The sequence below is a fragment of the Cupressus sempervirens genome, chromosome 6, assembly GCF_028749045.1.
Source record: "Cupressus sempervirens isolate cs-2001-9-10 chromosome 6, ASM2874904v1, whole genome shotgun sequence".
Lineage (NCBI taxonomy): Eukaryota > Viridiplantae > Streptophyta > Pinopsida > Cupressales > Cupressaceae > Cupressus > Cupressus sempervirens.
The window spans coordinates 63,886,051-63,911,062 of NC_143123.1; the positions used below are offsets into that span (position 1 = coordinate 63,886,051).

Genomic DNA, 25,012 nt, shown 5'->3' on the forward strand with positions numbered 1-25,012 from the left:
GTGTTTGGCTTTTGTACAAGTCTCCCTTCTTATGTACTATCTTCGTTTTTTCTTTTTTTTTTGTATTCCATAATGATTGAAAGTTTCTTTTTGTTTCTTTCCTCTATAAGTCTTTAAACTAGTTGTTTATTATAAATATTATTATTAATTATTATAAATATTATATCATAACTTGCCACTTTCACCAAAAAAAACAATAAAAAAATACCAAACCCCCACCACATATCATAAAATGCACTTTGGTATTTACCACTATTGCACCTTATATTGGTAATGTGTGCGCTGTCGCTTCAGTAAAAGGGAACAAGAGTAGCATATAAGAGTTCACGCCAATAGAACCGAACGCCATTGAATTGGTCGGAACTCAAAAAGAACAGACAGATGCACGGCAGGAAGCAGAGAGGAAAGTGCTGGGGTGCCTCAAAATTCAATTCAACTCTTCTTACCTACGCCGAATATGATGCTGCCTTGCGTCCTACATTAATTAATTCGCTCATTTCACCAACTTGAGTTGCCGAATCAGACATTTTAGACTGATGGATGAGCCATAATTGCTAACGATCCCTCGATTACGGTACGCCCATGAGAAAGTTATACGCTTTTTGGAGAATTAATCCATACCCAATTAGGTTGTTTTTACAAGGACCTTTGTGTTTCTCCGTTTTGAATTTGTTCATTGTGCGATTTTGTCTATACCAATTAGATCTCTTTTCGGTTTTCTGTTCGTTTGTTGGATTTCTTTTTAAATTCAGTCACACCGAGTTAGGATTCTGTATGATTCAATGCTAGAAGCATTCATATTCAGGTGGAATTGGAAATACCAATGCGAATTATAGCTCACTTCGGCTGATTTCATTGCCCCAATTTTGGATTTTGGATTTATTGACACCTAGTTTAGGTTTTTTCTTTGAAACTTTTTGTTTATTGAATTAGTCATACCCAGATTTTAGGTCAAAAGAGCTATGGATTCACTAAATGTCGAAGAAACCAGCACTGATGCAGAGGAGAATGACATGGAGACTCCCATGGTTAGTAAAAAGAGAGACAAACGCACCACGCATTTCCCGGGCGCCGTCAAGACAAGTGCTTATAGATTTGATGGCGAAGGAAATTATTTCAATAAGGAGTGGGATCTGACAGAAGGGCAGGGAAAGGAGTTCTGTTGGTACCATGTGGAGCTTCCGAGGTCTAATCAGAAATTGGCCCTCGCTGCTCAATACCTAATTGACGTGCTCTGCCCTCCTCTGAAACTTTACGACATTCTGGCCCTTGTAAGCAATGGGCCATTCATTGGGAATATTGATGGGGCTCTTGTTTTCAGGATCAATTCTGCAGGCCCCACGAATAGCAAATTTACACATAGGCTTGCAGCCAGGATCACTGAGAATACTATCATTACCGTATCTCTGGGGAAGGTGCCGAGGCTTGGTTTTTCTACGACAAGGCAGCAACCTCTTCTTTCTGATATTCCAAGTGTGGAAAGTCCTCACTACGGAAGGGGTTCAGTGATAGGTGCAGAGGAGGGATCCAAAATAGTGGGTCAAGAACAACAACCAAATGTGACCGTCATCAGAGAGCATGTGCTAGAATTTCTACTTACCATGAATCATTCAGAGGAAGCTGATAACCCCGTGCCCTCAAGGCTGTCTTATTTGCTTGTACATATTATTGATTCGCATGTGGATCACCTTCAAGATATTGTGGCAAAGCTTGAGATGGAGTTAGATGCCACAGAAATTGAAATGGATAATGGTAAGCACTAAGGAATATAATTTATTCATTTTTGAAACAACAATCAAGGAATATAGTTTTTATTTTTATTTTTGAGCCAACACTGGTATCGTTTTTACTTGCTCCATACAATAGGCTTTTTGTCTTCTTTAATGCAATGCTATTTTTGTTTATTGTAATAGAGTTTTGTGCGTGGTTACCAGGAATTTCAGTTTCCTTCCTGAACTCACAATTTCTTGGTGGCTTTATTTGAGTGTAATATGTGTGAACTAATATCAATTTGCTCCCACATCCATTTGAATATTATGCTTCCGTGCCTCCATCCATGTCTCCTGGCAGCTGGTGTTTTTATGTCTTTTTGTAGATTGAAAGGGAAATTGTTCCCAGATGCAGTGATGCCTTCTTAATTTAGGAGAAATCTCTAGCAAACAAGGGAAGCTAGTTTATTCACGTCCTCACAAAATGTGAACTGTTGCAACAAAGCCAAAGAAGGGGAGAAAACCAACCGGAAATTAAGCATGCTGCTTTAAAAGGCCAAAAGATCCCATTAAATGCATTTTCAACTCCTTGCAGAGCATACACTTGAAGTTGCAGAAAAAGTGGGGAGCATGCAAAAAGTGTCAACAAGATTATTTAACAATTGAGCGAAAGATTTTGATTCATAAATATATTAGACATACTCGGATGGTCACCCCCATGTTAGTATCCTGCAGTTTTTCAATTACAGTTTACTTGATCCTGGATTATATATTTTCAAGATTGTTACAGTCAAGCTGCAGGTTGTAGTTTAAGAACTGGAATTTTGAAAACCAGCTGATTTGAGATTATTTACTGCTTTTTTATTGTTTTGTGAATTTTTTATATGCTCATTAGTTTTCACATTTTGTTGTTACAGTGGTTTGATCTGTCTTTTACTAAATGCCTTTTATTTTCACTTTTTCAGTCCTGGATTTTATTTTTAATATTCTTTTGGTCAAGTTGTATATTGCATTTTAAAAACTACAATTTTGTAAACCAACTGATGAAATACCTTAACTCGCTTGGCTTTATTGACTGCTCTCTTATTTATCTGGGGTGTTTATTAAATTGCCAGTTTCCACATTTGGATCTTATAGTGGTTTGATCTGTGTCTTTTCCCAAATGCCCTTTAGTTTGTGCAATTTTTTTTTGTTGTAATTACCTTCCAGTTTTTCTGGAGTACTCAAAACCAAGAAATGCCTGAAAAAATTCATTAAACTTATATGGAAACCATCATCTAAGAAACTGCAAGATTAAGAGTTAGGAAAGAGTGCTTATTTTTAAGAACACGCTCCACCAGTTTCCAATATAAATGCAATTGCCATAGAAATTGGCGGTTTTAGGATAGTTTAAGACACAAATTTGTGTAGCAATTTTGCAAACATGTCTTTATTGTCTATGTTTTAAATTAATATAACAGTGTCTTCATTGCCTGTGTTTTAAATTAAAATAACATGGTTTTCACAAAAACAATCTCATTTCAAAAAGAATGATAATTGTAGAGACAAGCATGATCTACTGTTCAAATATCATTTGTTGGTTTTCAAAGCTTATATGTCTCCTGCTAGAAAGAACGATTATAGTACCGATTCCTGAAGAATTTGATAACCATCTGTTACAGGAACAAAGCTATGTTCCTTTTTTTATAGAATTTAAGTTCTTCAAAATGAAGAGAAGAGTATGAATAGATATGGTGATAGTCTTAAGACTAAGTTACCAGTGTGGATTCGGGTACGGATTTGGGTTTGAGATTAGTTCAATTTTTTTGGGCTGGGTTTAGATTCATTTTGGGTTCGTCTGTACAAGAATATATGTTTTTAAATATATATATGTATGTGTGTGTGTACAAATATGCAGCAGCAAATAAGTTCATACACCACTAAGTGAATTTTAAATCAACATAGCAAAATACACCACCATATCAATGTTTCAGTTAAAAAACAATAATGTCAACATTAATAATTAGCCATCATGGTCAAATATCATCAAAAACCATAAAGCACATCATCATCATTCTGCTGTTGCAAATTAGAAGCACAAAAAGTAATGCTATAGGCCTGTTTAAGGCCAATGTTGTGATTGTGCCATATTGTAAGCGTCACATGTTAATTGCCATACTCGATGATTCAAAGAAAGCAGCTTTGGATCAGACTGGATGAAGCCAAGAAAACAAGCTTTGGATCCAGATTGAACCGCAGGAAAGATCTCTTTAGATTTTGTTCAATCCATAGTTTTCTATACATGTAAGCCTATATGTACAAATTATGGTGTATTACATACAATCCATAATAGATGTGTGACACTTATATACATCCTGATTCTTCTCAAGTATTTAATTCAAATTAAATATGATTAGTAATTTGAGTCTATTACTCTAAGTCTGAGTCTAATTTGGCATTAAAAACTTTTTGAAAAAGTAAACAAAAAGGTGTTTTTTGATCAAATTTTCTGAAATTTTGTCCGGGTTTCTATGCTAGAATCCAAAGTTGCTCAAAAGTCATCTGAATTCTGCCAGGGTTCCTTTGAGAGAATTTCCAACAAAATTCTGTCTCTGTGGCAGACTTTTGACAGAATCTGACAAGGACCAGACTTTTAAGAGAATTGAACCAGGAATTCCTAGGTCCAGGAGAGAATCTGGTAACTCAGCCTTAAGACAAAATTATTGTATGAGAAGATTTTGGAGGAAACATCTGACTTTCTCTGATACCAGGGGTGCCCTTAGGTACTGAAATGATGAAATCAAGATGGATTGAATGAAGTGGTTAGTGCAATACCCTCTATTTATACACCATTCCTACCCTTGAAAAGAGGATAGACTGACTTAGTCAAGGCATGTATACCAGTTTGATATGATTTTAACCTTATCTGGTCTTGCTAACATGTCTTGGCCCTGAAGGGCACAAGGCACCAACCAAAATAAGAGATTCGATAGCCCAGAGAAAGGTTTACAAGATATTTTAACACAAGAAGGCCCATAGGAAACAGGTGCAAGACAAGATTATGATCTCCAACAAGTAGAAAGATGCATATCTAAGTCGGATTTCATTTGGAGTTTCCTAACAAACAAAATTCTCTGGTACTGATCAGAGGCCTGATTTCAATATCAGTGACATATATATTGTTTCTTTTTCTATTTTAGTTTGTTGCATTAAAGTTTGTATTTTGCATTGCTTTCTGTTTAGATAGTGAATGAAATTTCAGGTATCATTTGAATTTCTTGTAGAAGTTTTTCACCCAAAATTCCCTTTTTTGCATGCATGGCTAGGGACAACTATGCCCTAATTGTTTTCAGATAATGTATCTAGTAATTTAAACACATAATTAATTTTAATCGTTGAAAGACTTGATGGTTTTTTTGTTTGTTCTATGATTGTAGGTGGTTTTATATTGAAGAAACAGATGTTAGATGACAGACGATTTCCTAAGATGCATTTGAACTTACAGCGTCTCTTGCAGGTTGGGTTCCCCCACTCTATGGAAGTAATCATTTGAAGTGCACTGAAGCTTTGAATGTTCCTATTGAATTAACAGATAAATTTAACTAAATAGTTTCTTGCAGGTTATTGCTCATGGGGAGCAAGTTTTCCCTAGAGTGAAAGAGAAATGTGCTTCAAAACCTTGGTTTGCAAGTGAAGACATTACAGCACTAGAAGTGCAGGTTGGTCGTTTGAGGAGGCTCAAAGAGAATGTGGGTTTTATTGCAAACCGTGTAACTGCAAGTCAGGCTGGGCTTGATAGCTGGCAGGCAGAACAAATCAATAAGAGGCTGTATTACCTTTCGTTTCTCTCAATGATATTTCTTCCATTGTCCATAGTCACTGGATGTAAGATAGTTCATACCCTCTCACTTTTTTAATTAATGAATGATTTCTCATACTCTCATCTTTTGCTGTGTTTTGTTGTGCTAAATGCATTATTTCTTTATGGTATTTTCTTGGCTGTCATTATTTTATCAGGTCTTGGTAAATATGGTTAATTCAAGGACATTCATAATGATCTTACTAAGTTTTCCCCGAAACAATATGGTTTTTATGTATGTTTACCTGTCTCTTTGGTGGTCCTTTTTTTATTGATTTTTTATCATTCAAGATAAGACAATGCAGAAATAACAGTGTGCACAATAAGACACAACAGATACAACAATGGCCACAACGAATTGTCTTGGGAAAACCCTCCAACTTGAGGGAGACAAAACCCAGCCACAAGTATATCACACACACACACAGACATTATGAATGAGTATAAACGTTGACGTACAAATTAAACCCCCCAATTTGCACAACTGCTATGTCAACTTCCAAACCACGAAGCATGTGACTGATATAAGAAAAAATAAAAGAGAACAATATCAAGCATCCACAAAACCATCACACATGACACATATTTTTGCTTGGAAACCTTTGGGTAGAAGGTAACCATGGCGGGGATGACACCCACAAGGTCACTACTGCAGTAAATGAGTTTGCCCTGTTAGGAGCTATAATAACCCTTTCTGAGGGTTCACTTTATTAGGAGTTATTTGTACCTTGTTAGAAGCACAATCAGATCTACTAAGATCTACCTCGCAAGAGGATTTCAAAATCCTTTCAATGAGTTCACCCAGTTAAGGGATTTGCTTGTTGCAACTGCTAGGATACTAGATAAATGATCTGGATGTGGCACTGCTTGCCTATCAGATCCAATCTGCTCTCTGCAGTCTCAACTGCTCATTGCTCCTTTCTTGCTCAATATCTTGGTCACAACCTTAGCACTTTGTATTGAATCCTCTCTTTTCTCATCACATTGCTTCTTATGAACAATTTTGTTAGAGACATGACTTTTGCCACTTAATCCTTGCCATTCATTCAAATTCCAATTTTTCTGCACAAATACCACAAGTAGTTGACATATCTTGATGTCGTAATTCGTTTTACCATGACTGCATCAGCCTGCAGTAAGATTTGGCTGTTATATTTCTAAGGTAGTCAAACACGTTTTGACTCCTCCACTGGACCGCCTCAAATCTGCCTTATTCCTTTTCCAATGATCCCAAAAATGCCAACTCATCATATCATGACCTCCAATCTTCATCATGATGTCAACAGTTATCATCACACTTTCTATACCGCTCCGATCTGGAATCTTCTATCTGTTTTCAAAAACTCAAGTGTTCTTATCTGTCTTAATAACTGTGACAACACACACTCTTTTACCAATCAACCAAATGAGTTGCGGTTGTGACTATACTGACAATTAACCATACTGATGCTGTACATGTGATTGCTTTACATAATTCCACTTTGACAATGATTGCCACCAAAGTGCTGTCCACATTATCTACTGGTCTTCTGGACTTAGTCGATTGCCTGGACTATTGATCATAAATTGTTCTGAAAGATTCCCAATTCTGGTGACTGTAGAAATTACCATTTATTTCAAAATCTGAATCTATGACTAGCATTTGTTACAACTGAATGATCTTAGCTGAATTCTGATTTCTTTTTTCTTTTCCTTATTTTTTCAGTTTTTTTTTTAAATTTTCGGAAATAAAATAATTGCATAACAAATAGGAAATAAATAGCACTTAAGAAATGTAAACATATGCTGTAAATTTTATCATTACTGAATTCTCAAATAGTACATACCTGAACCAACCAGCAACCTAATGATATATTAACTTCAAAAAGATTACTGCCAATATACAATACTGTCTTAAACAGGGATCAACCCCAGCTACAAGGAGATGCTTTGAGAATGATTCAACCCTAAAGAAATTGCTGCAATGAACCATCCAATGCCAAAGGGAAGCTATGGCATCCAATGATGAAGAAAAGATCTCCTCCAACCCCCACGTGAGCTGCTGCAATAAAATGCTTGTTGGCAAAAGTTGGCTGCCCAGCTGCAAGTGCCCTACTCCATTCAAATGATAATGCCAAGATAAATCAACCACCCCATCTGTCAATCTGAATGCAATGAAATACAACTCCAATCACCAAGACCTGCTAAGGTTTGTGTCCCAACAGTCTAGATTGAGGGTTTTGTCCCAAGCCACAAAATCGCCCTTCCAAAGCAATTTCACAATTCATAAGTTTCAAAATGCCAAAAGATAATGAACAATTGGGTCTTCATCTCCTTATAACTCCTCTCAAGTGCAAATTGAACCCTAAATGAGAATTACACATACTTTATAATAAAATAACATTTTCCCAAATAAAGGCATCCAGGCTATAGGAAAAACATAACCTTATTAAAATGTCATAACTCATAGTGCCAAAAAGTCTCCGGAGAGTGAAAATAGTTTATAATAATTCAAGACCTTTCCAACGAGCTATAACACAAGGGCACATCTGATCAAATGAAGCCATATTCCCCTTATTACTTCGAAATGGCTATATATATAGCCTTATTATAAATTATTTAAATGCTAACTTAGGAAATATTTAAATATATTAAAATATTTCCCATTTTGCCTCTAAAAACCAAAAAAATGTGAAACTGACCATGTTACATGTCTGTGATTGATACGAGACGAGATGGGTCAACTGGCAGTCCCTTCCCTATAATCTAGGGATGCTCCTAGAAACTAGGGAACACACCATGTCATCCTGAAACTAAAACCATGGAATGGTCTCGTAGAACCTCACATCTGGAAACTGTCACATTCTCCTAAAATGTAGGGATACCCCCTAAAATCAAGGAATTGCACCCAACTGGCTCCCAACTATTTGTAAAGTCAAGCTAGGTCACTGAATATCTTGTATGAGTCTTTATCCACAACTACTAGCTTGCAAGATCCCCATGATAAGCTAACTCACATAACTTTGCTAGTCAGACTAAAGAGGAGACATGATACTCCTCCCTTCTCGGAGATGCTTGCCCACAAGCAACTGCAATGTTGGGTGCTGCAAAATGGATTCACCCTCTCAAGTGGTATCCTTTATGGATAGACTTCTCCAGCGTACCAAATACTCCCAAATCACCCTACTTGTCAGTCGTCATTTACTCACTTCAATAATCTCCTTAGGAACCAAAGTCAACTTACCTTCCTCATCCAAGGGAGGTAAATTGGATCATGCTATAATATGCTGCCCTAGTGCCTTCTTTAGGCATGATATGTGGAACACATTATGCATCCTACTATTAGGTGGTAACTCAACCTCACAAGCAACCTCTCCAACTCGCCTGAGAACTTTGTCAGGTTCGTAAAAACGAGGTTTGAGCTTCTCAGTTCCTCCACCTTTAAGGGTGCTCTGTTGAGGGGCTGTAAGCATAGGAAAATCATGTCATCCACCTCAAATACCCTCTTGGTCCTATGTTGATAAGCGTACATATTCTGCTGATTCTGTGCATGCTATAAGTTCTCCCTGAGAGAACTCATGATATCCTGGTTTTCTTGTAACCAATCCTGTGCCAAAGTGACTCTGTTGTCACTCAAAGCCAGATCAACAAAAGCTAATGCATCGTAGCCATAAAGAGCTTTCAAAGGAGACATATCAATGGATGTGTGGTGCGTAGTATTATAACAATACTCGCCCAAATACAACCAACACACCCATGCCTTCTGCTGCCCCGACACATAGTTACATAGATACCCCTCATTCCACATATTAACTATCTCTATCTGTCCATCCCGTCTGAGGGTGGTAGTTGGCATTGGGTGTCAACTTTGTGCCTATAAGCCTAAAAAGTTCTTGCCAAAAGGAACTCAAAATCTACTGTCCCTGTCACTCACTATGGTCTTAGGGAGACCATGGAGTCTGAATGCCTTGAAGAATAACTCAGCTACTTGGAATGCTGTGAAATCAACTGTAATTGGAAAGAAGTGGGCATATTTAGTCAACCTGTCCACTACAACGTAAATACAATCCTTCCCCCACACTCAAGGAAGACCTGTAATGAAGTCCATAGAGATTCCCGTCCTCTTCTGTTCCGGCATAGGCAAGGGCTGCAGCAAACTAGTTGGGAAAGTATGCACTGTCTTGTTCTGCTGGCAAGTCATGCATTCATGAACATGGTGTAAGACATCATCCTTGAGACCCTTCCAAGAGAATCTCTTCCGTACCACTCTATATGTCTTACCATAGCCGGGGTGCCCTGTTGTAAGACTATCATGGAGAGCATGCAAAATCTGTCCCTTTAACTGTGATTCAGGAACAAGGTAGACTCTGTTTTTGTAGTAGATGACATCATTAATCACCCTGTATTTATTATCCTATATCAATCCATCCATGATCTCACAAGCATGCTGATTTTTGGAATATTGAACTAAAAGTTGAGCCTTCCAATCAGCTGAAATCTCACTTAATGAACATAGGGCAGCAATTGAAGGCTTCTTACAAAGTGCATCAGCAACAATATTCTTCTTCCCCTCAATAAATTCTATGTCAAAATCATAGGCTTGAAGTTTGCTTACCCACTTTTGTTGACGATCATTGAGCTCTTTTTGATCAAGGAAATATTTCAGACTATTGTGGTCAGTTCTTACCACGAATTTGTTATCAACAAGATATTGTTTGAATTTGACTAATGCATGCATAATAGCCAGCATTTCCTTATCATAAGTAGAATACAAGCTCTCATTATCACGTAGCTTCCTACTCTCGTAGGCAATGAGATGTTTGTTCTGCATCAAAATAACCCCAATACCCTCACTTGAAGCATCACACTCAAGTACAAAAGGCTGCGAGAAATCAGGGAGTGCTAAAATCAAACGTGCTCATAACCTCCTTGAGTCTTTCAAAGACTCCTTGTGCCTGCTTTGTCATCTAAAGGCTCCCTTCTTCATGAGATCTGTCAAGGGTGCTGCTAATCGAGAGAATTCCCTCATGAACCTCTAATAATATGCACATAAGCCAAGGAATCCATGTAACTTAGTAATGTTCCAAGGGTAGGGCCAATTCCGAATTGCTTGGATTTTCTCCTCATGCACCTTCACTCCATCAGTATTGATCACATGGCCCAAATATAAAATCTCACTGAGTCCAAACTCACATTTGGATAGCTTAGCAAATAGAGACCAACTCTCCATGATGCGAAGTACCTCTAGGTGTTTGAGTTGATCCTCCCAAGTACAACTATAAATCAAGATATCATCGAAAAACACTAGAACCGATTTCCTCAACTGCTTGTTGATTATATGGTTCATACAAGTCTGGAAAGTGGCCGAAGCATTTGTGAGACCAAAAGGCATCACCAAGAACTCATAATGCCCATAGTGACAACGAAATGCAGTCTTATGTATGTCCTCATCTTGCACACGTATCTGATGATAGCCTGAACGAAGAACAATCTTAGAGAATTAGATAGCTCCATGAAGCTTGTCCAACAACTCATCAATGCGTGGAATGGGATATCTATTTTTGATCATCTTCTTGTTCAAGGCCCTATAATCTATACACATTCGCAGAGTCCCATCCTTCTTCTTAACCAGTTCCACAGAAGAAGCAAAAGGACTAGAGCTAGGGTGAATGAACCCCATGTCTAACAATTTATGAATGGTCTTCTCAATCTCATCCTTGTATGCTTTAGGATGACAATATGGAGTGGTGATTATTGGCTTAGCTCCATTCTCCATAACTATCCCATGCTCAAATCCTCTATCAAGAGGTACACCCAGGGGTATATCACCAAACACCCGACCATGCCGATCCATCACTGACTGTATATCAACATGAAATGCCTTGTTGTTCTGAGGTGTAGGTGTCTTGGACTTTACATAACAATGTGTAGTCCAAATCACGGGATGATGTCTAATGATAGTCTCCATCCTGCGAGAAGACACCTCCCTAGGTCCACCATTTGATGCTTCCCTCAAGATAGTCTTCATCCCTCTAGAAAGGAACTGTAACTGCATATAGCGGTGGACAATAATGTACCATCCAATACCCTGTAACCACCGCATGCCCAAAACCACATCATAATCCTCCAGTGGGAGTACATTGAAATCATCTGTCAAGGTATAATCCCCCATCTAAATGCTAAGCTGAGGAATCCTCCTAGTACAATCCAATATTGTGCCATTTGCAACCTTCACCCCAAAACTAGCAAACACCTCATACTACAAGCCTTGTCTATCCACTAATTTCTGATCAATAAAATTGTGTGTGGCGCCTGTGTCGACCAAGCTCATAACATGTTGGCCTGAAGTGTTCTTTTCAAATGAAATGCGTGAAATTTAGGATAACTGGATAGAGTAACCATGGTAACCTTAATTGACGCAAAGGGCTCAGAAGTGTCTAACTCCAACTTCGGATGCTCTTGCTCAATCTCCTCAACACTATCTTCAGTATCGGTGTTAGGAATCTCCTCATCTCGGATGTCACCTCAATCAAATGAACTTTGCCTTTACCAAGGCAACAATGTTTGAGCTCCCATGGCTTCTTACAGGGGAAGCATAGCTTCCTCAAATTATTCCTCGTCTCCTGGTCCATCCTGGGAGGTCTAGCTGATGGTCCACCTCTATTCTGTGAGGTATTGGCCTTCTGTGTAGGCCATGAGTCTTTCAATGGCTTCTTATTTGTCTGATAAAAAGTAGGGGTGGTGTCCAGTCTCAATGTCACATCAATGGCATCCTGGAGAGTGGCCAGCTTGAAAGCACGTACCAATCCCTTAAGCCTATCCTACAACCCCTCAATAAATAACATCACACTGCCTCTGAGGCATATCGGGTACCAAACTGCAATGCGCTAGAACTCATTAACATACGCCTCTGTATCTCTAGTCTGTCTAAGATGCGCCAACTCCCTATAGTAGAGTTCTGTGTCCTTACGGTCAAATCGGGTAATGAGATGCTTAGTGAACTCTGCATAGGAGTGAACCATGGCGTGATCCTGTGTGACCAATCCATAGTGCCACCAGTCATAGGCAACCGCATTTAAATGCAAGACCACAAACTGAATAGTATCATGCTCAGGGATGGGTCTCAAAGATAGATATATATCCAGCTTGTGCACTCGTACCACTAATACCATCATATGTAGCCAATGTGATCTTCCTAGTAGCTCTACTAAGGTCATTGTTTTGCTGTGGCCTATGACCCCTGTCTCCTTTGAACTTGGCAACATCTCTCTGCTGTGCACAATACTAGGGAAGAGGAAAAACATCCCTAATCTTCAAAGGTAGGGCTCTCCACTCATCCGTGGTTGCCATAACTGAATCTTGGAATCCCACTTTGGGTGGCTCTACCTGTGCCTGCTGCTCACCTGGTACAAACTGCAAAAGTAAGGGTCTATCCCTACCTTGTGTACGAGGGCATGCTTGTTTGTTGGATTGAAGGGAGCTTCCAACTGATGTGTGTAATCTATGACTATGTTGACTTCTTGCGACTGAAATTGATATGCTCCGTCGTTGTCTCTCATGCATGCCTCCCTATCTATCCAACTCCATCTGTTCCAAGGTACCTTGTAATCTTTCCAAGGTTTGAACTATTCTGGGCTGTTTAGTGATGAGAGTTCGCATCATCTCCCTCTCTTCCTCCTTCGTTTGATTCTGTTTGGCACCTCTCTATTCATCTGCCATAATAGTTTCTTGTTCAATTCCAAACCCTTGCTCGAGTTGAGCTCTCCTACGTGTGTAAAATTTGCTTATCTCAGCTCTACTCGGATGCATAGAAGTGTCAATAAAATTCACAGGCTGGCAAGATCAAGGCTCTGATAACACTGAAAGATTCCCAATTTGGTGACCGTAGAAATTATTGTTTGTTTCAAAATTTGAATCTATGACCAGCTTTTGTTTCCATTGAATGATCTTAGCTGAATTCTAATTTCTTTTTTCTTTTCCTTGTTTTTTCAGTTTTTTGGAGTTTTTCGGAAATAAAATAATTGCATAACAAATAGGAAATAAATAGCACTTCAGAAATGTAAACATATGCTGCAAACTTTATCATTACTGAATTCTGAAATAGTACATACCTGAACCAACCAACAACTTGATATATTAACTTCAAAGAGATCACTGCTAATATACAATACTATCTTAAATAGGGATTAACACCAACTACAGGGAGATGCTTTGAGAATGATTCAACCCTAAAGAAATTGCTGCAGTGAACTGCCCAATGCCAAAGGGAAGCTATGGCATCCAATGATGAAGAAAATACCTTCTCCAAGCCCCACGTGAGCTGCTGCAATGAAATGCCCATTGCTAAAAGTTGGCCACCCAGTTGCAAGTGCCCTACTCCACTCAAATGATAATGCCAAGATAAATCGACCACCTCTGTCAATTTGAATGCAATGAAATACAACTCCAATCACCAAGACTTGTTGAGGTTTGCGTCCCAACAATCCAAACTTGAGGGTTTTGTCCCAAGCCACAAAATCGCCCTTCCAGAGCAATTTCACAATTCAAAAGTTTCAAAATGCCAAAAGATAATGAAAAATTAGGTCTTCATCTCCTTATAACTCCTAAGTGCAAATCGAACCCTAAATGAGAATTACACTTTGCACTTTATAATAAAATAACATTTTCCCAAATAAAGGCGTCCAGGCTATAGGAAAAACATTATTTTATTAAAATGTCATAACTTATAGTGCTAGAAAGACTCCAGATAGTGAAAATAGTTTATAATAATTCAAGACCTTTCCAACGAGCTATAACACAAAGGAACATATTCCTCTTATTACTCCGAAATGGCTATATAAATAGCCTTATTATAAATTATTTAAATGCTAACTTAGAAAATATTTAAATATATTAAAATATTCCCATTTTGCCTCTGAAAGCCTAAACCAACCAAAAAAATGTGAAATTGACCATGTCACCTGTCTATCCTAACAAGATGGGTCAACTGGCAGTCCCTTCCCTATAATCTAGGGTGCTCCTAGAAACTAGGGAACACACCATGTCATCTTGAAACTGAAACCATGGAATGGTCCCGTGGAACCTCACATCTGGAAATTGCCATGTCCTCCTAAAATGTAGTGATACCCCATTAAATCAAGAAACTGCACCCAACTGGCTCCCAACTACTTGTAAAGTCAAGCCCGGTCACAAAATATCTTGTATGAGTCTCTATCCACAAGTGCTAGCCTTCGAGATCCCCATGATAGGCTAACTCACTAACTCTGCTAGTCAGACAAAAGAGGGGACATGCCATGTTCTCACTGATTGTGGCCCTACTTCACCAATGATAGAACTTGACTGTTTTGACTTAGTTGTCATCAATGACAACCAAACAAGCTACTCCTTACGTTCCCCATTATAATGCAGATCATAATAATTCCTAGTATCAATCTCTTCGAAAGTAAAAGATATCAATCAATCCTCAATGAATTCCTCCTAGAAGAATATATTAAATTGTCTTGACCCTTCATTGCTACAAATAAGATGATATTATGTGTTGAGTTGGCTTCAATAATATATTTATTTATTTGAAATTCAGGAGCAGCTATGAGATCAACATTTTTTCCAGTTACAGCTGTAACTTTGACTAAATTTTTTAGTTAGCTTTTGGTCTTTCTATGTGTATATTTCACAGTGCTTTAAAATTACAGCAAACTAAGTAGAAAGCTGAAAAGTAATTTTGAATGGAATGTGAGCTATTGCAGTGTTTGGAATGAATGTTGGAGGTGTACCATGGACCAAACAAAATAATCCTGATCTGAAAGATGGATTTATCAATGTTCTGTTGATCTGTGCGGCAATATTATTGTTGCTATTGGTGATCTTTGGGTCAGTTCCTTTGTATACACGTCTTTCAGCATGGAGAAAGAGACAAGCAAGCAAGAGAATATGGTCAAGCACCAGAAAATCCTTTGCAAAGAGAGGAAATGAAGTACATAAGGGGGGATACCTTCTCCTGTGAATATATTGTGTTTGGTTCTGTCAACCTTCACTCAATAATAAAATTGACAAAGTGCTCGGTATACTAGTCTTAAGTGAATTCACTGACATATGAGTGAGATTCATGACTTCTTGCTGATTTATTGAGAAATCAGTCCAAGGTTCCCTTTCTGGGTAATTTATTACTGACGATGTTGTATGGAGTCTTGAGCTAACAAAGTACAGCTGCACTTTGCTTTCACACAAAAAGTGTACATCTTCCCATATGCAAGTACATGTATTCACTCCTTTGATCCTTTACTCCATGGGTTTTCTCAGTTTGGTTCAAGAGCACCTTGGAAGGTGTCCCATCGTAATATTCATTTGTTGTATAATGAAAGTACTATTCTGGTCTTTATACATTAAGATCATTGGTAAAACTTAATAATAATAACTGTCCGCATGCTGTGCATTGATTCTTTTTGAAACATTCTCGTCAAAGTCTTTTGCTAATCTTGGTATTTGATACTGTCTAGACTCTAGACACAGTTGGATTCACCTCTAAGCAGCATTCAGTGGGTGTGATTGTCAAACAAGTATATGAGAAACTCTGATGTGCCAGAAGCAATTATCTCACTGAGCACTTAGTGATACTTTTCTCTGGTTCTACTATCTTGTAGCCTAGGTATCTATCATTTTTACAATGCCTTATTGTAAATTTCTTTGCTTACTATTTCGCACATGCCTTGTTCTGGAATATGCAATGTTACTGCATACTCTACACCTTAACTTGTCTGTATGGGTGATATCTATGCACTGATAAAACTGCAAAGCGAAAAAGGTTTATGAGGCACACTATTATTCGTGATCTGGAATAAAGCATTTAGCTTGTAGTATTTATATCTGAATCTTCTCATGGCACAAAAAATGCTTACTGACGTATGTATTTGTGGATCTTCTCGTTTTTGTTATGGCTTAAATATAAGCTGGTTGATTTAACCCATTGAATATTCTCGGATGAACTTTTTTAGTTATATCCACTTTTCTCTTCCAAATATTCTCTGTATTGGATCATTTTGCCTCTAATTCCTATATACATTTTGATAGAAAGCAGCCTTCCTCATACAATTAGGTCTTGTGGGTCTAATATGGCTATTTGAATGCTTGAAATTCCTAGGCGTGCAAGCACTGCATGTTTAGATCTGAATTTAGGGTTGTAGTCTATCTTGATTTGCTACTGGGCCCCTTAAATTTAGACCAATGCAAAAAATCATAGATTCCAATGCAATCGACGGAGCTTACATTTGTCCTTACTTTCACAGTTTATATTTGGTGCATAAGGCAGTTCTTTTTGCAAAATCTGTTGAGCTCCTTAATTTAGACAAATGCAATTAATCATAGCTTTAAATGCAATTAATCTAGCGGAATTTTGAAACTGAACTTACATTTGTCCTTACTTAGAAGTTTATTTTTGATGGGCAAGCGAACTCTTCTGTTTTCAAGATATGTTGAGAAATCTAGCAGCTTGACAGAGTTATCTCAATTCTTGATTTATTGGTAATCACAGGCAATGGTTTGTGATAGCTAATACAATGTTGTCAATCAGAATATAATCTCAAAATCACCCGAATATCAGCAGCAGATTTAAAGAAGTTTTGAATTGTTTCAGATTGTGGCATCCTCTTTATGGGTGAGTGCTATTTTAGGGGGGCCTATAGATTGACCTTAAAATCTTTCATTCGTTCAAATCAGTAGAATGTCAAAATTTCAATCTTGTTGATTTGTTTTTCTATCTCAGGTAGCTTTATAAATTGCCCGATCAAAATTTAGCCTAACATGAGAGGAGGTGGCCATGATTGAACTTAGAAAGACCCCCGAGTGGGGACAAGAAAATGATTTTAGTAAACCACTTATTGAAGATTGACAAAAGGATCTCTAAAACATGTTTAGTTATATTGGGGCTCACGTATTTCTAGAAGGATAAAATAATGTGGGCAAGGCGTTGATGCGTACATAGAAATTCGGCAACTGCAGAGTAGAGGAGAGGACCCAATACTTGAATGCATTCCAGTAGTTGTGAATGGAGTTGTTCACTTGATACCTACACTTATTGACTTAATATCCAATTGTTTTGACAACATTGTACCAATACTTGTGACTTTAAAGTTGTTAGTACAACGCTAACTGCGCAAAACTGAATAAAATGTACCCTTAGTTATAAAAATTAACCAATGATGTGATGCCACATCAGCTGTTCAACTATGGGTACCTTTTATGCACGGCCATTGGTCTCACTTTTTTTTGGGGCTGTTTTGGACAACTTGGCAAAAACCATGCTGATGTGACATCATAACAGGTGATGTGGACTTGAAACCTTAGTTATAAGTAGGCGACTTGCCAAGTAAGCTGCTGTAAAAAATTCAGAGTGATTTGAAATTTTTAGGTAGGGTTTTGATAAGCGCGAAGTTAGGGCGTTCAAGTATTGGGTCCTCCCCCTAGTTGAGATTAGTGGCTGCTCTTTAGTTTTGAAGGCCAATTCGAGCTGCTTTTTAGTTAGTGTTTTCTTGGATTTTTTCTTTTTCGAGTCAAATTTGGAATAAAGTTGAGACAAACTTTCAGTTATTTTATTGAAAAATGCCAAAACAAGTGGATTGTTAAAAATATCCAGCCTTTTAAGGCTATGCAAAAACAAGCAAAAATTAAAGGTGAGAAATCAGGATCAAATTTTGATGTGACAAAATAATTAGTAGCTAATGTAACATTGTTGTTCTCACGCAATTTTCTCATGAATTTGTAGGCGCATCCTCTATGTTTCAATGCATTGATGAGGCATCATAAAAACAATTCATTATCTTTGAATTGTTCTTTGCGTAGTCTTGTCTATGTGTTCTTTTAAAGATTTTCCACTAAGATTATCCCCAATTATTTGTTGGTAAGAGAGTTCCTTCTCATACTACAAACACTCAATTTCTAGTGAATCTTCATGTTCTTTCTTTGTTTTCCTTCGCATTTTAAATAGTTTTTGGTCTTGTTTTTGTCTTAGGTTAATAACCCTTGGAATTTCGGCTAACTTAAATCCAAATAAGAGTTGTCTAGCTCTAGTTATAAGTGAAAAAGTGAGGTTTTTAGATCAACTGCATATTTTATTAAAAACCTCATAAAAGTGGTTTTTTTATTGGCAATTGTACGATAAAGTTAAGACAACTTAAGTGTGTAGAGTGAGATTTCTTATTTCATGTTGCAAATATCCACATGCAAAACACTTTATAAAAACCTACTCTCAATAAATTTGAAGTCCCGACATCATTAAAAGTGTGTTTTAAAAATGTGATTACATGTTTTATTGTATTTAAAGTTCATTTTTAATAAACAAATGCATATGTATTTTTAATCACCATTTAAAGTGGGCCTTTGAAATACATTTGCATGTCATTTTGACATGTAAATGTGAATTGAAAATGATTTCTTTATTCATATTAAGCTGAGGTGGGGATTTTGGACCCAAATACATATGTTTTTTATTTTAAAAAATTGCTCTCTTTTAAGCCCAAGGCAAAAGTGGTGATTTTAAGGCCAACTACATATGTTTCAAACACATGTAAATGCCTATAAGAAATGCATTAATACTTGATGGCGATTTTTGAAGGGTTTGGATATATGAGAAGGCATGTAAATGCTTTCTAAAAATGTGTTATTCGCTTAAGTCATTAATCCCCAAGTCTTGGTGGTGATATTCTAAGCAAATGCATATGATTGAAACATGTGAATGCCTTCCAAAAACATGTTTAGATTTTATAGTTCTTTTTTATGATATAGCATGCTCCCTAAATTCATCCACTTATCTCTAAAAGTTTTGTTTTCCTTTATAAGGTTGGAAGTGGCGAATTTCCAATAAAAAGCATATGTTATAACTTCCCTAAAGCTCGTTTTTGGTTTAGAAATGCCTTAAGCTCCCTAGGAGGTGATTTTTTGAAGAAATGCATGCATTTTGTGACATGCTAATGCCTTTCTAAAATACATTTTTAAATGTGTTTTTCCAATAAGACTTGGATGTTAGGAGGATTTGCATATGTTTTTGTATATGTGTTTGGGCAAAAACAATCCATTCTGGGCTTGATCTTTGCCAAGATACCTTGCTTTCTCATGTGTTTTGGCATTGAAACTCTTCAAGGAGAGTTATGTTGCCAACTTTCCGTTTTTCCCTTGTGAGTGTGTAGTTGTTGGTATTCATTAAGATTTTGTTCAAGATTGCTTGTCAAGGTAGCCTTTAGGTGACTCACTTCTCATCAAGTTCCCAAGACTCCCACTTTACATCTTTTTCGAACCTCCCTTGCTTTACCATTCCCTATCCCTCTATGCGAGTTTCTTGTCATTTTAATGCATTCGGGGTTTAGGTGATTTTGCTTTGGTTGGGATATGTTTTAAGTGTCTTCCCGATGAGAGGTGAGTTCTCCTTGTTTCTGTAACTTCTATCTTACACTAGCATTCTCGTTTCCTTCGAATTTTGAATAATCTAGCTAGCTTTCCCCTTGGCGAAGTTCATCAAGCATGTACCCGAGGAACAAAGTCATGATACTATTCATAGATGTACACTTGCTTGACTTATGATGGAAAGATGTAGGAAAGTGCAAATTGAAGCTACGAAGATCTTGAGTCGAAGTTTAGATGTAAAATCCATTTCTATGAAGAGAAATGTGTCTGTGGGTTTTCAGCTGCTAACTAGTGGAAATGAAAACATTATGTTATGTTTCTGAAGCCAACATGGCTTATGTTAAATTCACAAGCTTTTATAAATAAACGGGACCCAGGTGTGATACTAAAAGGAAAGCGCTACTTTCAGAGGGGTTTTTCATCTTCGGGGAATATAAAAGGCTACTTCTTTAAAGACTTGAAAAAATGAAGAACTACGCCACTATAATATGAGAATATTCTATGGAGATGCCCAAAAGATGCTTCTAGTAAAGTTAGTCATAAAGGTGCAATTCCGATATAAAGAGATCAAGTGTTTGAATGCTAGATGCAAAGAATAAGAAAATGAAGTGCATGAGGTATCGAAGGATCATTCCTCACACTATAATCTTGAATCAAAGGAAAAATATGTTGACAGAAAGATAGATCTGGGTCTCCCCTCCATATACGTCGAGTTATCGTATGAATCCTTATTCCAAATCTTGAAGAAAATAAGGCACTTTCCATTAAACTAAAACCCTTGTTTTGGTAAGTGGCTTTTTATAATACGACTTCACTTTAAGTGAAGTAATATGGCTTTCAGATTTATGAATCTTTATGTGCATACAAACGAAAATTTTTAAATAGCCGTTGATTATCAAATTTACTACAAATCCTACCGTTATGATTGTTGGTTGTGCTTAATTTCATTTGTGTGGCACCAGCGTTCAGATTTCTGCATTTATTTCATCGGAATTGCCTCAAAATTGTTTCATCATTGTCTTTAACGACTATTTATCGAGAATTGCATCCTCTTTGAAATCATAGCAAATAGCAATCAGACCAGCAGGTTATGATGAAATTATAGGATTGGAAAGTGAATTAAAAGATCTTACTGATACATCATTCAAGTTCTACGACTTAGGTGATCTTCATAGAAGGCTTAATTCTTTGCCCATCCACTCGATTACCCAGAAATTGAAAGAGTGGATTGGTGGAAGCTACTAGATTTCCCATAGTTGTGCTTGCTCTAGAGCTAGTTAGAGAATGCATGGAAAGATATAATCTGGAGACGAAGCAAATCTTGATTCCTGATCAATCTATCCTTCTATCGATAAACAAGGCCTTGATGTAGTCTACATTCAACATGCCAATGAAGGAAGAATACTGTGATATTGATTTCAGGTCCTTCGCATCTATGTTTAATGAGAAGAAAACCTCGAGAAAGGAGGATATGCAGAGAACCTAGTTTCAAACACATCATTCAAAGAAGAGCAAGATGCCAAAAAATCTCTTTGGGACCAATTTGCAAAGAGAAATCATTGGCATCCTGACATTACTATTGAGATTAAAAGGAAATAAAGAAATTTTGGAGTTCATTGACATCACTTCTTCCTGGTACAAGCCATATGTGTCGAAGGAACGCAGATTGGCTAGGCCCAAATCATATGCGACGATCTTGCCTCATGGTTGAATTCAGCTAAGGGATAGAAGCAATTTTACATGTCTTCATATTTAATCTACGCCTTGGCTACACATCACTTATGGCTGGGTCTTCCCAACATTGAAGACTATGATGAAAATACAAGGGTGTATGAATTCTACCCACACCTTCAACTGCAAAGGATCTTCGAAGAGTACGTGAAATTGAACAACACCTTCACTATGAGGTTGTGCCAGGAATTGCAAGGTTGCCCCAAGGGAAGATTTTCATCTGAAGCAATTTTGGCTATTAGCCAGTTCAGATGCTCTTTCATCCAATTCCTGAGTTTTCCCTACCTACAGATCAATGCTTTTAATGGTTTTCCCAAAAGACTTCCTAGGTACCCTGAGGACAAGGTTGTTCTTGTTGAATTGTGTTGACAAATATTAGAAGTGAACACCTTGTGTTCAAATGTAAAGAAGATAACCAAGATTTCATTCCTAATAGTGGTTGGACCCTATTCCTGTGCCTCTAGATCTGATGCTCAAAATCTAGTTAAAATTTTTGAGATTAAGAACAAGTTGATTGATTATGAGGTACTCAAGCCCCAATATGATCCTGTCAACTTTGTGATAGATCAATTGAACCTAGGATACACCACAGACATATTCCAGACATTGAAGATTTTTGGGCTAGATGTCTCAATGAATATAAAACCTCGGAGAAGTATTGGTCCCGGTTGACAATTGATGTAAATAAATTATATAATGACTCTATTGATGTTTTTGATCTTGCATATGATGGCTCCTATATGCATCCTTTGCCTTACGAGCAGATTAAAGGAACTCCCATTGTGTCTACCCCACTTGTTGGTCCTACCATTGATACAATGGAGCTCCTAATGCACATAATCATTAAGAGGACAAACAAATGGGTGGAGTGGACCATAAGGAGGAGGAAAAGAACAAGAAGCACATGCTCCACTAGTGGAGTGGCTTATGGAACTACTCAATCAACTACAGTGGCCTCCACCACTTCAACATCTATTGGCCCAACCCAGTCAATCGACCAAGGCAGAGATCAACCTCCAGAGAATAATGTTCTGATCACCCCTACTTGTGGAGGAGTATCTCTTCCAAATATAAGAAAAGTTGGGGAGAAGGAGAAGGAAAAAGAGTAGGAGAAAGAGAAGTCAATAGCTAAGCCTATCTCCCTAATGGCAAGCAAGCTCTTTGATCCCATTGCCTTGGAATTAGCAATCAATGTCCTCTCAACCAAGTCATGGTTGGAGGAGACCATTGAGTGGAAGAAGCAAAAATATGAGGAAGCTGCCCCATCCAAAAACCTCATCACACAGGCGACTTCTTTTCAGCCACATTAGAAGAAGACAAAGAAGCAAAAGTTCATAGCAACATTGGCCACTAATCCTTCTACTGGTCACATGGAGATGGAGATAGCAGAGCCTCAGAAGGAGGGCAAGTTCCATGAGCTCACTACCAATGACTTTCAAATCAGAATGGTAAGCATTGGTATTCTTGTCTATGATTCCATGGTTAATATATGGAAGTCTACCAATGAAAAGATAGAAGACAGACTAGAGGAATTGAGGGCAAAGAAAGAGGTACTCAAGGCCTTGAACAAAGAACTAATGGACTACATCAGAACTACACTTGGAAGCACTTCACCTAGCACATTTGATCCAAATGTAGAAGAGAACACGAAGTTTCTTTTAAAGCTGCAGGAGGAAAGACAATTTGGTCAAATTGGTACACCATGGATTGGTCAAATGAAGGCAAAAGGTCCCCCACTCATCAATAATTTGGGAAATATACTATTAGATGTTGAAAAGTTGAGGGAGGTAGTTTCTAGTCATCAGACTATCATGGACAATGCAACAAACATATTGGCAAAGCAATTGGAACTATTGCAAGAGGTGATGGATATGAAGATCAACGTTGCCATCTCCCATAGGATCCTCAAAACTGGCCAACAACCATTATTTCATTAGAAACAATCTTTGGGGTTCATAGTGGAAAGCTCTGTAAGATCTAGAAACAAACTTAAAGATGTACATGGCCTAGTGTAGAAGGTCATAGAGAAGCTTTTTGAATACTTAAAAGTGTTGCACACGAAATCATATTTATCCAATAATGGCCAATTGGTAGACATTGAGCAAATGAAAGCCAAATTTCTAGCATTTGTCGATAAGGCCGTTGATCCAGTCAACTTCTAGATGTCAAAGATCTATGAGCTTTCATCAATAGATTCCATTCTAAAGTGAGCATCAGAAAAGTTCCAATCGAAGGTCACCAGAGTGGGCGAGTTGATAGAGATGCACGACTATTGTATGATTCGAGTTGACAACATCATAATCCAAAGTGTCGATGAATTGGATGAATTAACAGATGCAACAAAGGCTTATAAAGCTAAGGCATTGACTCTGAAGAAAGCACGATGCTCTAATATTCTCTCAGACATCTATCATTCTCTCTCTTCTCTCTTATTTCTCTTTTGTAGCCATTTTTGGCATGCCCCATGTAGGCTTAGACTCTGTAATGGACGATGACCCAATCAAGACCTATTTTTAGCTTCTTCTGTCCAAAGATTCTCTACAATGCAATCATGAAATGTAACTGGCCATTTAGAAGAGGCCTATTTATGTAACTTTTTGAGAAGTTAATAGAATCGACAAATTACTTTCTCGGTGAACCCCTTTAACTAGGACTACTGTGTGTGACTGTGAGTCTAAATTTTAATTTTGATGCTTATTTAGTTAATGTATGATATTTGGGATGAATGTGTTGTAATTGAAAACTGAATGATTGCAAGTAAACTTGGTTTTATTTCTTTCATCTCAGCAGATTGTAAGCTTTACTTTCCTCAGCATAAGTATTATTCTTTTCCCTTGTGTTGTGCGTGTTAGTTTATGTGTGCTCAGTTGATTGCATGAGAAGTCCGACATTTGATTAATGTAGTAGCTAAAAAGAGGACAATTTGGGTATTGTCAAATCTCAGTTAATTCAACAATCTGGGAATTTTCCCATTTACTCATTCCTTCCCCTCTGATATTGTTGTAGCTAGTCTTTCATGATTTCATTCTTGTATTCAAGTTAGAATAAATTGCATATTAGGTGTTAGTCTCCATTTTGAAAATTGATTGGGTTGTTTGAAGTGTTAAACAATCTGGTTGTTGGCCTCTTCTACTCTCTGGTTAAGAGCATACCTCCAAAAACTTAAAAACAAATCCATTGCAAATCTTGCATTTAAAAGGGAGTTGTACCTTTCAATTCAGGGGTCTTTGATAGATTACTACACTGATCCATTCTATTGTTAACTTCTTTGTTTTCCATTAGCCGTTGGACACACTAAGATTCAAGCTATAAACCATAGAATTAAGGAAGACAAACTGTTAACCAATAGTTTTTGGTGATTCCG

At 37.5% G+C, this 25,012-nt stretch overlaps 1 protein-coding gene across 1 annotated transcript; it reads left to right on the plus strand.

Annotated features, from left to right (window-relative positions):
• The first annotated feature begins 344 nt into the window (after window positions 1-344).
• Window positions 345-15,974, plus strand: LOC149551140 (Magnesium transporter CorA-like family protein). Its single transcript, XM_089786710.1, has 5 exons — window positions 345-574; window positions 944-1,752; window positions 5,126-5,205; window positions 5,309-5,573; window positions 15,273-15,974. The coding sequence occupies exons 2-5, from the start codon at window positions 963-965 to the stop codon at window positions 15,527-15,529; spliced, it is 1,392 nt and encodes a 463-aa protein (XP_089642836.1). The 5' UTR covers window positions 345-574; window positions 944-962; the 3' UTR covers window positions 15,530-15,974.
• The last annotated feature ends 9,038 nt before the right edge of the window (window positions 15,975-25,012 follow it).